Here is a 19,112-nt window from a genome sequence, read left to right on the forward strand (position 1 = left end):
GAGTTCGCTAATTATATATTATACTTACTAATATATGAGTATATATTATATTATTATATATTATGTATTACATATATTATCTCTATATTGGTAAATATAATACATAAATTATATTACTAGTATAATACATATATATATTAAGACAGAGAAAGAGAGTAAGAGAGAGAGAGAGTGAGGGGGAGAAAGAGAGACAGAGAGACAGAGAGAGAGAGAGAGAGAGAGGGAGAGAGAGAGGGAGAGAGGGAGAGAGAGGGAAAGAGAGGGAGAGAGAGGGAGAGAGAGAATGCCAGGGCATGTGTACTATCCCTGAACTTTTGTGCTTAAGGATAGCACTCTTAACACTTGAGCCACATCTCTACTTCCAGATTTTCTGCCTGGGCTGACTTTGAACCATATCTCAGCCTCTTGAGTAGCTAGGATTGCAGGTGTGAGCCTGAACTACCAGCACCCAGTTTGTTAAAATATTTTTAAGCAAGTTCTAGATAAACTAAGATCTCTCATATGCATACAAATACCTTGTAGGTTTACAGAAGTTTGTTGGAAGAATGCAAGATTTTCGATTCTACGAAGTGGTACTTACAAACAGGTAAGAAGAAGTGCTATTATAAATCCATAAGATTATAGCATTTTCTATCCATATAGCATTTAATAAAAAATCCTAATTGATATTTACAATGGTTCCTTTGCTTTAGTCTATGCTTGCTCTCCCAAAGTGTTATTTTATCAGTAACTCCTTTTAGTATGAAGTTGATTAAATTCTCAACAGCCTTCTTTAAGAAAAGTTAGTTTGGCAACATTTTATCCAATTAGAATACAGTTAAATATCCATTATAAAGTAGTTTCTAATACTTAAAAAATTACTCTGGGCCTTTAGATCAAGTAGAGATGTTAGGAAGATAGGTTTCCATTAGTTCAGAAATTTGAAGATGAAATTCTCCTAAAAATGATTCCTGAATTTGATTTCCCAATTTAGGATCCAATGATGTAAGAGTATATTGTTTGTGGATAAATGAAACTTATTTATTTTTGTGAAGGCCAAGAGGAAGAATTTTTTAAATTGATGTGTATTTAAGAGATATGTGGATCCATGGGGTGATTATAAAATGATAGGACTAGCACTTACAGATTTGAGAAACGTTGCTCCTGAGATGGTGATAAAGTTCCTTTATTATTAGTCTACATAATCAGAAGATGTCTGAACAAATGATGTTGCACAAATGATGCTGAGGAGAAAAACATGGACTACCATTCATCTTATTTTCTTTCAGATCTTTTCTGAAACGTTGAACAGCAGTGTTGTAACAATTCTTTGGAAAGAATAGTTTGTATTGCACAAGGACTTTGGATCCCATCCAAAACCTAATGACAATTGAAAAATATGAGTGAGATTGAAAGATGTCGTTTCCTATAGCTAAGTGTAGAAAAGTAGAAAAGTAGAGTAGAAAAGTTGCCGGTACCATTGCTTCAGTAGGAACCGAAAGAGGAAATCTTGCTTTCTCCAGTTAGACCTGGATGACTGATGCTTGCTTGTCTGAAATATCTGGAAAGGTGCTACATGGAATAATGCCTAAAAATAGGATGACTAATTCTGATCTAGAACAAGTTTATTACCCTTAATGGAAAAAAATTAAATATAACTGTCTGGAATTGGCATTCTTGTTTGGCTGTTGGCAGCTGGCATATGCTCTGAAGCCATTGAAACATTTCAGGAAGCCAGAATTTGCACAGATGAGTCACAGGAAATCATTGACAAATGGACTTGGCCTCAGTCCCTTCACCCCAAAGAGAAGCAGATGAAATGCTTGCATTCTTATTCTTCTTATGGCGGAACTGGAGACATGATTAAGCCTCATTACTTTCAAAATATTAACTGACCACTCTCAGCAGTAAGACAATCTAAGTAAATGGTTATCTTCCATATCGCCACAGATAGGCACAGGGCATTCTATTTAAGTAAATACCTGGATCATCAACAGGGATTCTTGGTGTGAAAAAGTAACACTGAAGATTTTCCTGTTTTGGGTTTACAATAGTTGGGACTGAGTATTCTTATCCAAGAGTTTTATTTTCTATTCCATTTTCTCTTAGAAGATCTATTACCGTGAAGTTGTTTCTTTCTTTCTTTTTTCCTTATGTCTTTCCTCTTGACTCTTTCAGAGAAATTCTGGAAGTTTTCTCAGGAGAGCTGCCCCGATTGCATACCCAGCCACACTGTCGCTGTCCTGGCAGCCACCCTCGTGTCCAACCATTGGCTCAGAAATATTGTGTTCCTAATGGTGCAGAAGACACAACTGAAAATCGCGTGTCCCGGCTACATCCTGACGCTCATCCCCTCACCTTTGTCAATGATGATGACATTGCCACTTCCTGGGTTTCACATATGTTCACAAACGTCACCCACTTGAATCAAGGAGTGACTATTTCACTGGACTTGGAAAATGGGCAGTATCAGGTAAGTAAAAACAATGCGGATATGGCAGCTGTCATGAGTTATTGAAAACCCCATGTCTTGAAGCAAAGGGAGATATGTGTTCTCTCAAAGGTGTGAAGACTGGAAACAGGAAAGCAAAGTATTGTCAGGCTTTATTCTTTCTAAAGGCTTTGAGGAGAACTCTGACTTGCTTTTCCGAGCATCTGGGTCTGGAGACTCCTGGTATTAGATTATGGCAGTATTACTTCAATCTCTGTTTCTTTTCTTGTTTCCTTCTCAGTCTGAAAGCTTTACCCTTTCTTTCTCTTAAAAGGTTCCTATACATCTATAAGTAAATATGTTGGGTAGGATGAAAGTAGTTACAAATGAATTAACCAAAATATAATAGACTTTATGGAGAGCCCAAATAGTATAATCTTTCAGAAAGATTAGGCCCAACCAGGAAATGGTTACACACAAAAAGAGCGGGCAAGGTCAGAGAAGTAGAAGAATGCAGTCAAGAATTCATTGTGAATGGGGGAGCCAGTGGCTAAAACCTGTAATCCTAGCTATTCAGGTAGCTGAGATCTGAGGATCACAGTTCAAAGCCAGTCCAGGCAGGAAAGTCCATGAGACTTTTGTCTCCAATTAACCACCAGAAAATTGGAATTGGAGCCATGGCTTAAAGTGGTAGATCTTTAGCTTTGAGCATGATAGTTCAGCGACAGTGCCCAGACCTTCAGTTCAAACCACACAACCATCCCCAACAAACAACATCAACAACAAAACTAAAACAATGGCAGGGTGCTGGTGGCTCATGCCTATAATTCTAACTACTCAGGAGGCTGAGATCTGAGCATCATGGGTCAAAGCCAGCCTGGGCAGGAAAGTCCACGAAACTCTTATCTCCAAATTAGCCACCAGAAAACTGGAAGTGGCACTGTGGCTCAAGTGGTAGAGTACTCACCTTGAGCTGAAGAGCTCAGGGACAGTGTCCAGGCCCTGAGTTCAAGCCCCAAGACCAGAAAAAAAAATCATTGTATATACCATAAGATTAATAAAAGTCAGGGAAGGGGTCAGTTGAAGGCTTGTGAGAATGTTGAAGGGGGTGATACTGATCAAAATGCATTGTATTGGGCTGGGAAGGTGGCTCAGTGGTAGAGCACTTGCCTTGCATGCATGAGGCCCTGGGTTTGATTCCTCAGCACCACATAAGCAGAAAAAGAAAAAAGCCAGAAGTAGTGCTGTGGCTCAAGTGGTAGAGCACTAGCCTTGAGCTGAAGAACTGAGGGACAGCGCCCAGGCCCAGAGTTCAGGCCCCATGACCGACCAAAAAAAAGAAAAAGAAAAAGAAAAAAAACAAAATGCATTGTATTCATAAACTGCTTTGTTAAATTGCACCTCTTTTGTACAATTACTTAAAGATTAAAAAAATTAAAAATAGCTCTCTCTTCATCTGCAATGATTTCATCTTGAGATCCTTAAGTTAATTAAATGTAAAAAGAACCAATTTCAAAATAATGTCAGGTTCAAAGGCATCTTGGAATTACCCCTTGCTCATATTTATTTGCAGCTAGGAAACAACTCTGTGGCAAAAAGTGAACTAGGTAATTGGATATTATCTCCCTAAAGTAGAATTTTGTAAAGCATGAAATCGAAGTATCTAAAAAATGCCATGCAAGGCTTAATTTTTAAGAATTCTGTGTCAAAATGTTATTTATGGAATGTTATAGCATTCTCTTTTTTATTATTAAGCAGCACAAATTACTAAAACTGAGGTGCTTATTCTAAATAAGGACTTAATAAATAGATACATGACATTTATTTCAAAGGAATCATGTTCACTGTTACTGTCTCTATAGCAAACATAATACTTATTTGCACTTTAGAAAATCCTTGAGAATAGGGACTAATTTATGATTACAGATGTGCTGCATTGACCGTAATTCTGGGTTTTGCATGTTCAGTAAATACTTTAGTAATTATGAAGACGTTACTCATGTTTGAATGCCACAGTTCCATAGTTTGATTTCCACTAAACTCTCTGTACAAGAATTGACTCATCTCTCTCCAGGTGTTTTATATTATTGTCCAGTTCCTTAGTCCACAACCAACAGCCATTAGGATTCAAAGGAAGAAGGAAGAGAGTTCAGATTGGGAGGACTGGCAATACTTTGCTAGAAACTGCAGTACTTTTGGGATGAAAAACAATGGAGATTTGGAACATCCTGACTCTGTCATCTGTCTTCAGCTTCCCAAGTATGAACTTTTGAAGACTTTTCAAAGTGCTTGCTTATTAATTACACTAAGTATTGGGTTTGATTGTGACATTTTCGTATATGTGTAATATAATTGTGTCATATTTAGCCCTCCATTACCCTCTTTTGTCTCTCTAATCTCAGCTCTCCTACCCATCCCTTTTCTTTCCCTAAATAGGCCATCGATAATTTCATGTCTTATTTTAAATATATAGATTTAACAAAGGAGAGAAAAGATATGATATTTGTCCTTCTGAACCCGACTACTTGGTTTAACATGATTGGTCTCCAGTTCCACCCATTTTTCCAGCAAACAACATCATTTCATTCTTTTTATGGGGAGGTTAAAATTTCATTTAGTGTATATACACTTCATTTATACACTTATCTGTCAATGGGAACCAGGGATGATTTCATGCCTTGACTATTGTGAATAGTGCTGCTTTTAATACCGGTATACAATTATCTCTTACATGCTGACTTCAGGTATGTGCCAAGAAGCCCATAGAATTGGTAATAACTGGATCAAATGATACTTATATTTTTAGCTTTTTGAGAATACACTGATTTCCATTGTGGCTGCACTAGTTTGCATTTCCAACAGCGGGTGAGGTATTTTCCCCATACTGTGATCCGTGTTTGTTGCTTGTCTTCTTGATTGCCATTCTGACTAGAGTAAAATGCAATTTTCAGTGTAGTTTTGACTGGCATTTATTTTTGGCTACAAATGTTTACCATTGTTTTCATGTATTCATTTTGTTCTGTGTACTTCTTTTCAGTTCATTTGACCATTTGTTATTTGAATTATTTGTTCTTTTGTTCCATTTTGAGTTCTTTATGTATTCTAGATATTAAGTCTTTGTCAAATGAATAGTTGAGGAGCATTTGTTTTCCATTCTGAAGGCTGTCTGTTCTTCTGAAAATCATTTTCTTCCCTGCACAGAAGCTTTTGCATTAGACGCATTCCCCATTATCAATCCTTGATCTTATTTTCTAAGCTATTACCATCATATTCAGAAAATTATTACTTAAGCCTATATTTTGAAATATTTCTTCTAGTAGTTTCAAAATGCCAGGTCTTACATTAAGGTCTTTGATTCACTTTGAACTGATTTTTGTGCAGGGTAAAACATAGGTATTAATTTTCTTTCCTCTGCATATGAATATCTGGATTTCCCAACACAATTTGTTGAAGAGGTTTTCTTTTCTCTAATATATGTTTTTTTGTCACCTTTGCCTTTGGAGCTGTATGAGTTCATTTCTGTCTCCTCTGTTCCCTTCCATTGGTCTATATGTCTGTTTTTATCCCAATACCATGCTGCTGTTGTTATCAAAGCTTTGTAGTATAATAGGATACCAGGAAAGTGATGTCTTCAGTATTACTGTTTTTGCTCATGATGCTTTGGCTATTTGAGTCTTTTGTGTTTCCATATGATTTTCAGGATTTTTTTTGACTTTCTGGAATGCATGTCATTAGATCTGATCTTTGATAATGATGACAATGAATCTGTAGAGTGGGAAATTTAATCAACTGCAGAACATGAATCCTGTCAATCTATGAACACAACAGGCCTTTCCATCTAGTAGTGTTTTCTTCAAGCTCTTCAAGGTTTTAGAGTTTCATTGTAGAGGTCCTTCACCTCCTTGGCTAGGTTTATTCTTAGTTTATTTAAAGTTATTTTCAATGAGATTGCTTTCCTAATTTTTATCTCAGAATACTCGTGTGTGTGTGTGTGTGTGTGTGTGTGTGTGTGTGTGTGTGTGTGTGTGTGTTGCTGTTTGTTTTGTTTTTAGTTTGTTTTTGCTGTGTGAGCATAGGACCCAGGGTCTTGGACATGGTAGGCTATTGCTCTACCACTGAACTATATCGCAGACGAATAACTTAGTAACAGTCTACATGATAGCCAAATGAAGAGGTTCCTAGCCACTTCCCTTCATTATTGATTTTCTTAAAGTGGATTCTCCTAAATAATTGCACCTTATACTACATTTACAGGTCTTGTAAATTAATTTACAACATAGTTTATCTGCAATCCACCTGGGGTTTTGCAACCTAATATTTACTTTGCTTAGCAAGTTATGTACATTTACAGAATGTTCATTTATGTTCTGAAGGAAATGTCTACTGTGACTTTCTTTGGTGGCTTTATTCTACTAGTACATGAAAATAAGTGGGATATATATTTTTTAATCCAGAGCTTTTACTGGTATTGTGCAATAATGATTCACTTTTAATTTCTATTTTATAAAGACTATGAAGGTATTTTCATCATGTCAATTTTTTTTCATCCCTAGTCTTACTCCATTTTCCCACGGTAATTTCACATTTAGCATCCTGAGACCTGGATTAAAGCCTCGTCCTGGTTATAATAACTTCTGTAATACCCCATCTCTTCAAGAATTTGTAAAAGCCACACAAGTAAGGCTTCATTTCCATGGACAGTACTATACAACGGAGACTGAATTCAACGTTGGACACAGATACTATGCAGTGAATGAAATCACCATCATTGGGAGGTAATGTTCATTAGCAACATGACAGTTGGAATGTGGTTTTCACAATGGATTGTATTTCCTATGAGGAATTTGTTGGACATATATTAACATAAAGTAACCAAGATTTTAGAGTAAGCTAAATTTTGAATTTATTTATGGATTTTCTGGAAAGATTTCTTTTGGAGGGGGGCATGTGTTGGTACTGGGGATTAACTCAGATCCTGAGTGCTATCACAGCTTTTTCACTCAAGGCTGGTTTTCTATGAGTTGAACCATCCATCTGCTTCTGGATTTTTGCTGGTTAGTTGGAAATAAGTCTCACAGATTTTTCAGCATGGGCTGGCTTCTAATCATGATCCTTAAATCTCATCTCTTTGAGTAAGTAGGATTTCAGGTGGGAACCATTGGCAGCCAACTGAAAGATTTGAATATGAAACTTTTTCTATATATTATTTAGCATTGTTACATAGTATATTGAATCCGTTTGCAAAAGCAACTGGATTCAGAAGTTATAATACTCAGAAGGCAGGAAACGAAGCTCAATGGTCCAGCATTTACCTAGAATGTGTGAGGCTCTTGGTATGAGCTTCAGTATGGCAAAAAAATAAACTCATGATACTCTGAGTCTAGCTTAGCTGTAGTTGGTCATATATTCTACTGACTTTGTATCTGGAATGTAATTTTTAGATGCTCTTGACAGCAAAGGAAAAAAGCTGGATATGAGATGGTAACTATAGTATCAGATTGTTTGGGTGAAAATGGCATGGTTCTCATGAGTTCCCAGTTCCCAGTTTCATAGGAAGTATTTACCTTTAAAAGAAACATACGCTCTGCCCTTAGTAGTTTATAATTTTTAAAATCATAACTGGGAACATGACTCACAAAATATTTTTAAATTGCTATATATAAAAACTAGTCAGCTTACTGTTTAATTGAGAAATGTACATATATAATATATTAAAAATGGGCCTTCCTATAAGAAGTATATTTCTTATCAGAAAGAGTTATCACTTTAAAAGCATCCAGAATGCCAGTATACAAACATCTAAAAATGTCCATTTGATATTTTTTTTAAAATCAAAAAAGAATACCAACATTTGTTAAGAAACAAGATAATGCAAAAAGACATTGTATTATTAAATATTCAGAATCTGATTTGGGGATGAAGGACGATTTATCCTAAACCATGTAGTCTTTACTGTGTTTTAAATAGTTGCAACATGTTCCTTCTTCTGAGAAATTTGCTGCATGGATGGAAAAGATACACACAATCCCTAACCCACTCTTCAGGATGACTTGATTATCATCACACTCTGGTGTGTTTAGATATTGATGATTGTTCTGATACTTTGGGATCCATTCAACTCTTTAATGCATGATCATGTGATTAAGATGCTTTCTTGTTTTCCATATTGGATTCACATAGTGCATATGTCCATAGACCCTTGAATATATTCATAACTGGCTTGTTTCTTAGGCGTTATATTGCATTTGTATTCACAGATGCCAGTGCAATGGTCATGCTAATAACTGTGATACCACAAGCCAGCCATACCAGTGCCTTTGCTCTCAGGAAAGCTTCACTGAAGGATTTCAAGTAAGTTGCTTTACCCATGGAGATCTCATTACAAAACAGGAATGGTGTACATAAATTCTATAAAATTGCCTTGGGTCTAGCCTGTGGAAATACATAAAAAGAACTTGGCATGTATTTAAAATGGCAATTATTCTAGAGAAAGTTTTGTACAGAAAGGTAAAAGCTACTAACAGAGTCAAAAACTGTTGTTTTCAGGGGCTGGGAAGGTGGCTCAGTGGTAGAGTGCTTGCTTTGCATGCATGAAGCCCTGGGTTCAAAACCTCAGCACCACATAAGCAGAAAAAGCTGGAAATGGCGCTGGTAGAACGCTAGCCTTGAGCTGAAGAGCTGAGGGACAGCACCCAGGCCCAGAGTTCAGGCCCCATGACTGACAAAAAAAAAAAAAAACTATTGTTTTCAAAAAAATGTCAAGTAGAGAAATTGTGGCTAACATGTAATGCTGCTGTGTTGCTTTCTGTTTTCATTAGTTTCTTGGTCTATTTGTAACAGAACACAATTCAATGTTTTTGGAAAGTCTGACATTTTAGACACAAAATTTGACTTCCCCATCTAAAAAGCTATCTACAGAAAAAAAGAGTTATTACATGCAAGCAATCCTTGTGTATTTGAGCCAATCCGAGTTAATTGTTTCTATCAAGAAATTTAGGTAATTAATTTCAAAATCTGTAGTAAGGTGACTAGGGAATTCCATTAATTTAAGATAGCTGGGGAAAATGTTTATAGTTGGTAAGAAATTTAGCTGTATTTTAAAGAGTAATAGATATTTGGAAAAGGTACTTAAAAACATGCCAGGTTGTAGTTGATAGAAGAATCCAGTATCAATAACATGGGTGACTACCCAGTATGGGTAGCAATCACTGTGATGATGAAAGTAGGCACAGTACTGTGGATTCTTTGATAAATGATATGCCAGACATTTGGGTGCTGATGTAGAATAAAATAAGGATAAAGCCCTACTATATGGAAAATCTAAAAATTGCCATTAAAATGGACATTGAGATACAACATTGAAATGAAAACACCTAAACCCATCAAGATAAAACTAGCAGAATATTTAAAAATCTAAAGTGAAGCGCTTTTAAAAGAGGAACGAGCAGAACACAAAAACTATGCTCTAAATCATGAAGGAAATTGGTGGTGTGCTGCGTCTTGTAATGTCTAAAGTTCTCAACTGCATGACATGACAAGAGATGGATTGATATATACCCACATGAAAAGCTGAAGAATCAAAATCTCAATACATAGAGGACACTTAAAAATATTTAGAAAAATACAACCACCCAGTTAAAAAAAAAAGAGCAAATACATGAACAATTTAAGAAAGAGTAAATGATCATATTCAATGAATTCCTGCAAGATAACTCATCCTCAGTTTTAATCAAGACAATACTTATAATAAAATACTGTTTTTAATTTCTTAAGTTAGCAAAATGTATAAGACTGGTCAGCTCCTTTATTCCTTGTAAGAATTTTAACTATTGTGTCCCTCATTGAGGAGACGATCAATATTTTTCCAAGATAATTTGACCAAATCTATTGAAATTAAAGTTGTAGTTTAGTCCAGAACATTTTATAATTGCTGCTATTCTAAACATAAGTTGATAACTGCAATAAATGGTGATGTTTGCATTCTTTCCATTACAGAAATATGGGCTACTATGCTAATGCATTTTATCTTTTTCAGATAATGGCAATGTCTTATCAACTCATCTCCCTTTTCTCTACACCTTCCCCTACACTTGTATCTTAGCTAATTGGTTCAATTCTAGATACAATTGTTTTGGAACTTTTAGGCACATTTTAGTTTTTAAACAAAGTTAACTGGCCAGGTGCCAGTGGCTCACACCTCTGTATTCCTAGCTACTCAGGAGGCTGAGATCTGAGGATCAGGGTTCAAAGCCAGCCCGTATAGGAAAGTCCATGATATTCTTTTTCAATTGTTTTTATTGTAACAAAGGGTTACAGTTACTTACGTGAGGTAATGCGTACATTTCTTTTCAAACAGTGTCACCCCCTCCCTCATTTTATCTTGCTTTCACTCCCACCTATTTCCCTGTCCCCAAGTTATAAAGATCATTTCCAACGTAGTATCTAATGGTTATCACTGTTGCATTGGTTCACCTTTTGTCGCACCTTTTCTGTGATTCTCCTTCCCTTCCACAAATCAGATAAACATATATACCAGGCTAGATAAAGGGCACTAAAATCAGAAATCATGAGAGTCTGATCTCCACTTAACTACTCAGATAAAGCCAAAAGTATCCCTGTGGCTCAAGTGGTAGAGTGATAGCTTTGAGCAAAAGAAGCCCTGACCCTGAATTCAAGCACTAGGACAGAAAAAGAAAGAAAGAAAAGAAATCATCTGTCAGGATTGAGACAAATTCCATTTCTCCCTACTCTTAATCTAATCAAATTTGTTCTCAATAATTATATTAGTGCATATAGTTGTTCAATGGCAATAATACAGTCTATAATTCAGACATCCTTTAGCACATTTATGATGGTGTGTGTGTGTGTGTGTGTGTGTGTGTGTGTGTGTGTGTGTGTGTGTGTGGTGTGTGTGTGTGTGTGTGTGTGTGTGTGTGTGTGTGTGTGTAGTTATGGGAGCTTGAATTTAGAGCCTTTCCCTTTCCTAGCTTTTTCACTCATTACTGATGCTCTCCCACATGAACCATGTCTCCAGTTCCGCATTTTTACTGGTTATTTGGACATAGAGTTCCATGGACTGTTTTCTCTGGTTGGTTCTGAGCCTCGGTTCTCAGATCTTAGCCTTCTAAGTAGTTAGGATTGCAGATGTGAGCAACCAATGCCTGGCTTGCAGTACAGTCCTGCTTTTTCAGTTTCAACTCAGGTTCTTTGGTTTGGTTATCACTTCATTTCTTTCTGTGTGCTCAAACTATCATTTCCATGCACTAATTTAAATATCTCTTTGAAATCACTTTCCAGATCATTGCTTTGTATACTGTTCTTTTATGAATACACTTACTCTTTACCATTATTGAGTAATTGTATTTGAAGAGGAAATCTTACATTGTTTTGAATTTCTAGCACAGGTGTCTTTGAATTTTATCATGAGAAGCCTTTTTAAAAATTTACTTTTAATAAGTAGTTGATTTCATGGACAGCTGTATTGCTACCAAAGGGAAAGGAGCTGAATTAATTTGCCTAAATGACTCATCACTTCATTTTTTTATGTTTCTGTCAATTTGATTTGTTCTAAATTGTAAAGTTACTTCTATTTTCCCCACTCTCTTCTATGATCCTTGAGCATGAGCATTTCTTCCCATTCTTTGTAATTAATTATTTCTTTGAATAAATAGCATGTCCATTCTTCCCTAGCCTGTTAGCGCAGTTTTAAAAATACTCTGTGATGAATTTCATGACGTATCTGAACTTGAAGTTCTCTAGGATGTTGAAGTTAAGCTCTAATGCTGCCATTTCTTTTCTTATGATGATAGTTGTACTTTTTTTTCTCCTGACATGTTTTTCTTAGCTTCTCTGGCTTTATGTTGGTAATACAAACCACCTCAGCCTCTTTCTCACCTCTTTGCCTTATTCTTAATATTCTTTCACTATTATTTTTATATTGGTTTCATTGAAATGTCTGAGATTTTATGATTTGTGGATGATTTCATGCTTCTCCTTAATAAAGGCGGTAAATAAATTAAGGCTTATGATTGGTTTCAGAAGTCAAGTTGGGACTTTCAGAGTTGGTCTCAGGTGGTGACTCTTGGATTGTGAACTAGTGGCTTAATTATAAGTTTGGTGGAGAATGTGTTTTAATGCTTCTTATTGAGATCATAAATATCTTTTTGGAAGCAAAACTGCAAAAGTAAACTTGTCTTATTTTTTCTGTTGCTCATATTTTGAACATTCATAAATTTAGCCATAAATTATAGGTCAACAAATACAATTTACTCAGCAAACTCTGGCAAATGATACTGTAGGGGAAAAGTCAATAGATTATTAAGTTGAATGATTTCTTAGTTGTATAGTATTTGCAACAATGTGTTAAAAGTTTTATGATAGTGTTCATAGGTCTGACATTCTCACTTCATTATCTAAAATATAGTAATGTATGTGAAGACTTCTAAGAAAAGTTGACTGGCCAGCCTTTGAAAAATTATTGTTTCTGTTTTCCACTTTTAAAAAATAATAGGGGCCGGGAATGTGGCATAATGGCAGTGCTTGCCTGGCATGCTTGAAACCCTGGGTTCGATTCCTCAGTACCACATACATAAAAGAAGCTGGAAGTGGTGCTGTGGCTCAAGTGGTAGTGCCCTAACCTTGAGCAAAAGATGCTCAGGGACAGCGCCTAGGCCCTGAGTTCAAATGGATTGGCAATAATGATAATGATAACAGGTTATGATTTCGACCATTCATTTCCTATTCAAAGCCTTGTTCTTTTAAAAGACCTGAATGTAATCCACACAGTCTTTGATTTTCAGCTTTATGCTAACCATTAATAATATTACTCAATCAACTGGAGTTTTGTGCATTATATAAGAGCCCTTTAAAAAGCAGATGAAAATGTAAACCTTGAGAATATGCCAGTTCAGTATTTTCTATGAGAAAATGGTTTTTAGCAGAAGTAAAAAATAAGAATGAATTCAGAGAAAGTATTTTTTTAAAAACAGGTGAATCACAAGCAGGTAAATTCATGGCAGTCTAGCAAATTTTTGGTTTGAAGCATCATCCAATGGTTTTATAAAGTTCATGTCACAAATTGATGATCCCAACATAGTTTATTTGATTCTTATTTATCGTCTCATTAGACTTTTCATGTTAAATTTTTTTCATAATTAGAAGTTAATCCAATACTACGTCCATGTCAATTGCTGGTTGGTTCAGGGTAGCAATCACCCTGCTTATAGCAGGATCATGCTTTGAGCTATTGCTATGTTCATAAGTGTCTGTAGGTTTATATCGAGGTGACCACTCCAAAAAAAATCTATGTTGCATTCATAACCTTTAGGATTTGGGAAAATTATAAACCTAAGGAAACTAAAAGATTGAGGAATCAATACAGAGCATGGCTAATGTTTTTTCTGAATAGAGCAACAGTATCAGTGTATTGTATTAAATTTACCCATTATTAGCTTCTAGTTTTCTTATCCTTTCATGAAATAGGAACTAAAAAGAACAAATGAACAACTCAAAACAACATTTTACCAAAGATTCCGCTGACTCCAAAATGAGTTTAAAGCCACACCTAATTTTTTAAATTTAATTACTTTTTATTATTGTGAATTATTTCATTAGTTTTTGTTTTAGCCGAAATATCTACCTTGTCCAGTGACTGTCATTAATAATGTTAGCCATAGCACTTCAACACATATTGGTATAGTATTAGCAATTTCACATCTTGACTTTAATGTATGAAATGTAACAAAAAATAATGGCATATTTCATCAATAGATAAAACTTTTACTTGTTCTATTTCTTCCCAAGAATGACTGAAGTAGTGAATGATTAATTTACTTACCTCACTTTTGGATTGATCCAAAGAAAAACAAACTCAAAAGACTAGATACCATTCATTAACTTTCAAGCAGTTAAACATTTCAAAGAATTCAGAATTGCATGATATTGAACCAACATTAATCACAAATAGGAAACATCTTGTCAAATGATTTATTTTGATAACAAGGTATTCTTTTTGCTGCTACATGTATCTTTTATTTTAAAAGCATAGCTTTTACTTTGAGATAATTTTAGCTTCACTACAGTTACCAAAATCAAACAGATTTTGTGTTCCTTTTCCTTTACACATTTCAGCCATAGTAACAACAACTTGCAAAGTGATTTCTTTTCCACGTGAACTTTCTTAATGCATGATTTATATACATTGTATACAATGTAATGTAAATATAATTTAAGTGTCTATAGTTTGTATAGCTGTGTGTGTGTGTGTGTGTGTGTATATATATATATATACATACATATATATATATATATAATCACCACACCAATCAAGATATAGAATGTTTTCTTCCTCCCAAATACCTCCTGCACCCCTTTGAAGTCAAGGTTCAACCCCACCCCAACCTCCCACTCCCAGCCCAGGAATTCAGCAACCTGTTTTCTCTTACTACAGATTAGTTTGATCTATTCTAAAATTTTCTCACACAGAGTACATTATTCAATATGTCTCCTTTAGTGTATAGGCTTTTAAATTGCCCTCCATTTTTCCTTTTTATTTATCATTTCCTAATTACATGTAGTATTCACTTTACTGCAATAAAATACTCATATTGCATTTGACCACAAAGTCCACCAACATTCTCTATACACTAAGCTCAGAAAGGCAGAAGAGAACAGAATAGAACCCAGGAATTGGATATTGTATGTCAAGGTCCATATGAACATGTCTACACTGTACCTATTACTTCTCTATCATCCTTTCTCTCTCTCTCTCTCTCTCTCTCTCTCTCTCTCTCTCTCTCTCTCTCTCTCTCTCTCTCTCTCTCTCTCTCTCTCTGTATCTTTGGTTTCATTGGACTGGGGTTTGAACTCATAAGCACTCAAGGGCCTCTCTCTTTTGCCTGGCTTTTTACTTCATAGCTGGAATTCTACTTCCTGAACCACAACTCCCACTTCTGGCTTTTTTTCTGGCTAATGAGAGATAAGAGTTTCATGAACTTTTCTATCTAGGCTGGCTTCAAACACAGTCCTCAGGTTGTAGCTTTCTGAGTAGCTGAGATTACAGGCATGAGCCACCAGCACTTGCTCTTATCTTATATGTCTTTGCTTTAAGAGTTCAAGTGTTGATTGAATCTAACGTTAAGAGAAGTCATCGGGTGAAACTCACATCCTTACCAATTTTCCTTTTTCCTTAATGGTTCCGTTCACCTTTCAGGCGTTCCAGCCAAGAGTGATGCATTGACAGAGCCTGAGCCAAGCTCTGGCACTTTGTTGGCTACTTAGCTATTCTTTTCTCATGTTGTGACATCATTACCCACAAGGGTAGCCAAGCCTGCACAGAGTAATTTATTAGTGACCATGAATACTTCTCTTAGGTTTTGGCTCTAATTTGTGACCCTTTTATAACATTAATCATGGAACTTATGAATTAACTACAATCAAACTATCAGTGTGCATTTTGTTAGTATTACAAATAGCAGAGCCAACTTGAAATTTTATACTAAGCCTTCTTCCCATTCAATACCTTGAAGGGTGTCCATGCTTATTATGTAAATGATGATTTCCTGCTATTTGGAGGGTATCTTTCTTACAGTGATTATGACAAGTTTGCCTCATATTTCTATGACAAATCAGGCTTTGCTGTTATTTTTCCTCCCTTAACAGAACAACCTTATTGTAAATTTGTTTTTTGTTTGTGTCTAAATTTCTGTAATATTAGGCAGTAAATGCCTTTTGCATAACTAGTATTTAGGTAGTTTAGATTGTGGCATCTATTTGAAGTACATTTACTGAGCTAAGATCAGAAAGTAAATTTTCTCTTTGACACAAGGTAGTCTTATTAATCTTTAAAAAACATACTTGCACTAGTTCTTTTTCTGTGGTAGATATGTGTATTAAACACACTTATGATGTAAATTAAAAACATAAAAAGAGGTGACAAGCAAGGGGACAAATGAATTCATCCTTACAGATGACACATTAGAGTGAATTAAAACATAAAATTATGGAAGGATAACAAATTTTTGAAAATGTGTTGGGTTCTGGTGGCTCCCACCTATAATCTTAACTACTTGAGAGGCTGAGGCCTGGAGGAGTGTTATTTAAAGTCAGCCCAAGCATAAAAGTTCACTTGACTCCATCTCTAAAATAAGCAGCAAGAATCAGGAATGGAGTCATGGCTGACGTGGTAAACTACTAGCTAAGCAAACATAAGGCCCTGAGTTCAAATATCTTAATGACCAAAGGTTTAAGATTTGAATTGAAAAGCAGCCAAAGGGAAAAAACCCCACAAACTATATCATGTAGCATTTGTTAGAGATAGGTTATGCATTTCTTGATAGTCAACTGAAACCAGAAGACTAAGCAGAGAGAACCTTCAAAGTACAGAGAAAGTAATTTGCAAGTCTATAATTATAATTATAGTTAGATCAGCAGTTTAAGACAAGGAAGAAAGACTCTGTTATTGTCAAAGCAGTATTTATCAATACTATAACAGTTAAAACATTTTTTTTTCAATTTTGTAAAAGAATATATTTTATGAAAAATATAATACTTCTAGGAAAAAATCCATGACTTGCAAGAGCTAGTAGTACATAAAATACATAAATAAACATGGATAATAATTTACTACATTAAATAAAACTTTATGTAGGGAAGACTGTGAGAATAACAAGATATGAAATAGAATGTATGGGAAAAGATAAAATTAACTTCCACTCTTCAAACCATCCTTTTGCACCTGGGGTGGAGAATTCTGAGTATGTGTATACTTTATAACTAATAGGCACAGGGAGTACTAGAATTTATACCTAATCAAAAGACTAAACTTGCCCTTGCTACTTTCCCTTCTTACCATATTACTAGAGACCTAGGTAGCAGAGTTCTCTTCCCAGGACACCATGTTTGGTTTCAGCCAAAATTTCAAGATACACAAATGTTGGTTCATCAGTCAAAACAAATATCAGCCCGTGGTAGAGGATAATGGTGAAAGCTGTGAATTGTAGGAGATAAAACTTTATTTTCTGTTTAGTTTTGCTATAAAAACCTGACTTAAACGTGAGGCCTATTAGTGGGGGGAAAAGAATGGCTTTTAAGAATAGCTGTGTTTGAAGTCATTAATGGTCCTTTGGATTATTCAGGAAGAAAAATGAATAAATTCTAGTTTCTAGTATTTTCATTCCCAAAAGTAAGTCACAAAAAGCTAGGAAATGTAATATATACTCACCTACATTACAGGAACTGTCAAGAGGTAAATATAATTTTTCATCCCAATATATATATATATATATATATATATATATATATATTGTAAAAAATGAAAGAAGTCAAGGAAAACAATACTTTCAAAAATTTCAAATAAATCTACAAGCATAACAAATACACAAGTAATAACCTTGTTAGAATTAAGAGATTGTCAGACGCTTGTTGAGTAGAGCCTGGTTTAGGGTGAGAAAGTACCTCATCACATATCCAAACCATATTATTCAATATAAATAATATTCTACACATCAAAATTTAGTATTAAAAATCTAGGATAAAATACCAAAACTTTAGGATGGGCTGTTGTTTGTTTTGTGGCACTACTTTATTTTCCAGTAATAACTTCTTCTTCTAACCAACCCACCATTCCTGCCTACCAGCTTTTTAAGGCCATACATGTCTTTCCCTAACCAACCCTATGAAATCATATTTTATATCCATCAAGAGAGAAAAAATTAAATAATGTGGAAGTTCCAGGTGCCAGTAACTGAACATCTGCATACTACTAATAGGAAGGTTCTAGCCCCATTGTCAACAATTTGCATTATCCAGATGGAAACACTTTCAGCAGCGGATATGAATAAATGTAACTATTGCCTCAAGTGGTCAGACTTCTCATAGAATCAGGACTGCAGAAGTTCATGGCTGTAGAGCCTTTTATGTAACATGTAAAAGCCTGCAAAAAAATACCAGGTTAACTAATGACACATAAACATGCAAAGAGCAAGAGGTGCTTGTGAATCTATATTACTGAACTTGAATGTTATAGGTAGGAGGGGATATAACTCATAGTCTTGTTTATAAAGTTGATAAATGCAAGAGTAGAATGATTTTTATTGTACTTATAAATATGTTTATCATAAGTTTGCACCATTAATTTCATAAAGCATGCCAGAACAATTTACTAAGCTACAAGAGATATAGATCATCCATGTTAAATATTTAAACTGTTGCTAAAGACAGATAGGGGATACTCAATTCAGTATGGAGTATGCATTACTAAATTCATATTTCTGTGAGTGGAGTTGTGTTAAGATTGATCACTTGGTAGCCTTATTTATTCAACAAATAAATATTTATTCAATGTCTTGCATATATACAATGTTATGTCAGAGGACAACCATTGTGTCTTGATTACAGATGCAAGTATTTGAAAATATTAAAGGACCTTTGTTAGTGAAATTCAAAAAAGATTCCCCAGCAGACGCTAATTACTATAACTAAAAGAAATGACTGTAATGGAAACAAATGTTCTGGCTAACAATTAGTAATTAGCAAATAATATAAATATCATAGGAATTTTAAAATTTAAAACAAGTGTAATGCATCAGGACTAATCCAACATTTCTATTCACTAACATTATATCCAAAGCAAATACTACAATGTATTCCCAATGTAAAATGGTTTTAAATAGAAGTGGTAACTTAAATGGCTTTATGTAAACTA

The 19,112-nt window shown here is 35.0% G+C and overlaps 1 protein-coding gene across 1 annotated transcript in view; it reads left to right on the forward strand.

Moving 5' to 3' along the window:
* Ush2a (usherin) overlaps positions 1-19,112 on the forward strand; it is a 640,266-nt gene that overhangs the window by 59,692 nt on the left and 561,462 nt on the right. The window contains exons 4-8 of the mRNA XM_070041435.1: positions 523-586; positions 2,158-2,452; positions 4,485-4,669; positions 6,964-7,185; positions 8,668-8,761. Coding sequence (XP_069897536.1) covers positions 523-586; positions 2,158-2,452; positions 4,485-4,669; positions 6,964-7,185; positions 8,668-8,761 — 860 coding nt within the window. The remainder of the gene's footprint in view (positions 1-522; positions 587-2,157; positions 2,453-4,484; positions 4,670-6,963; positions 7,186-8,667; positions 8,762-19,112) is intronic.

Source organism: Dipodomys merriami, unplaced genomic scaffold (genome assembly GCF_024711535.1).
Source record: "Dipodomys merriami isolate MVZ:Mamm:240054 unplaced genomic scaffold, mDipMer1.0.p SCAF_31, whole genome shotgun sequence".
Lineage (NCBI taxonomy): Eukaryota > Metazoa > Chordata > Mammalia > Rodentia > Heteromyidae > Dipodomys > Dipodomys merriami.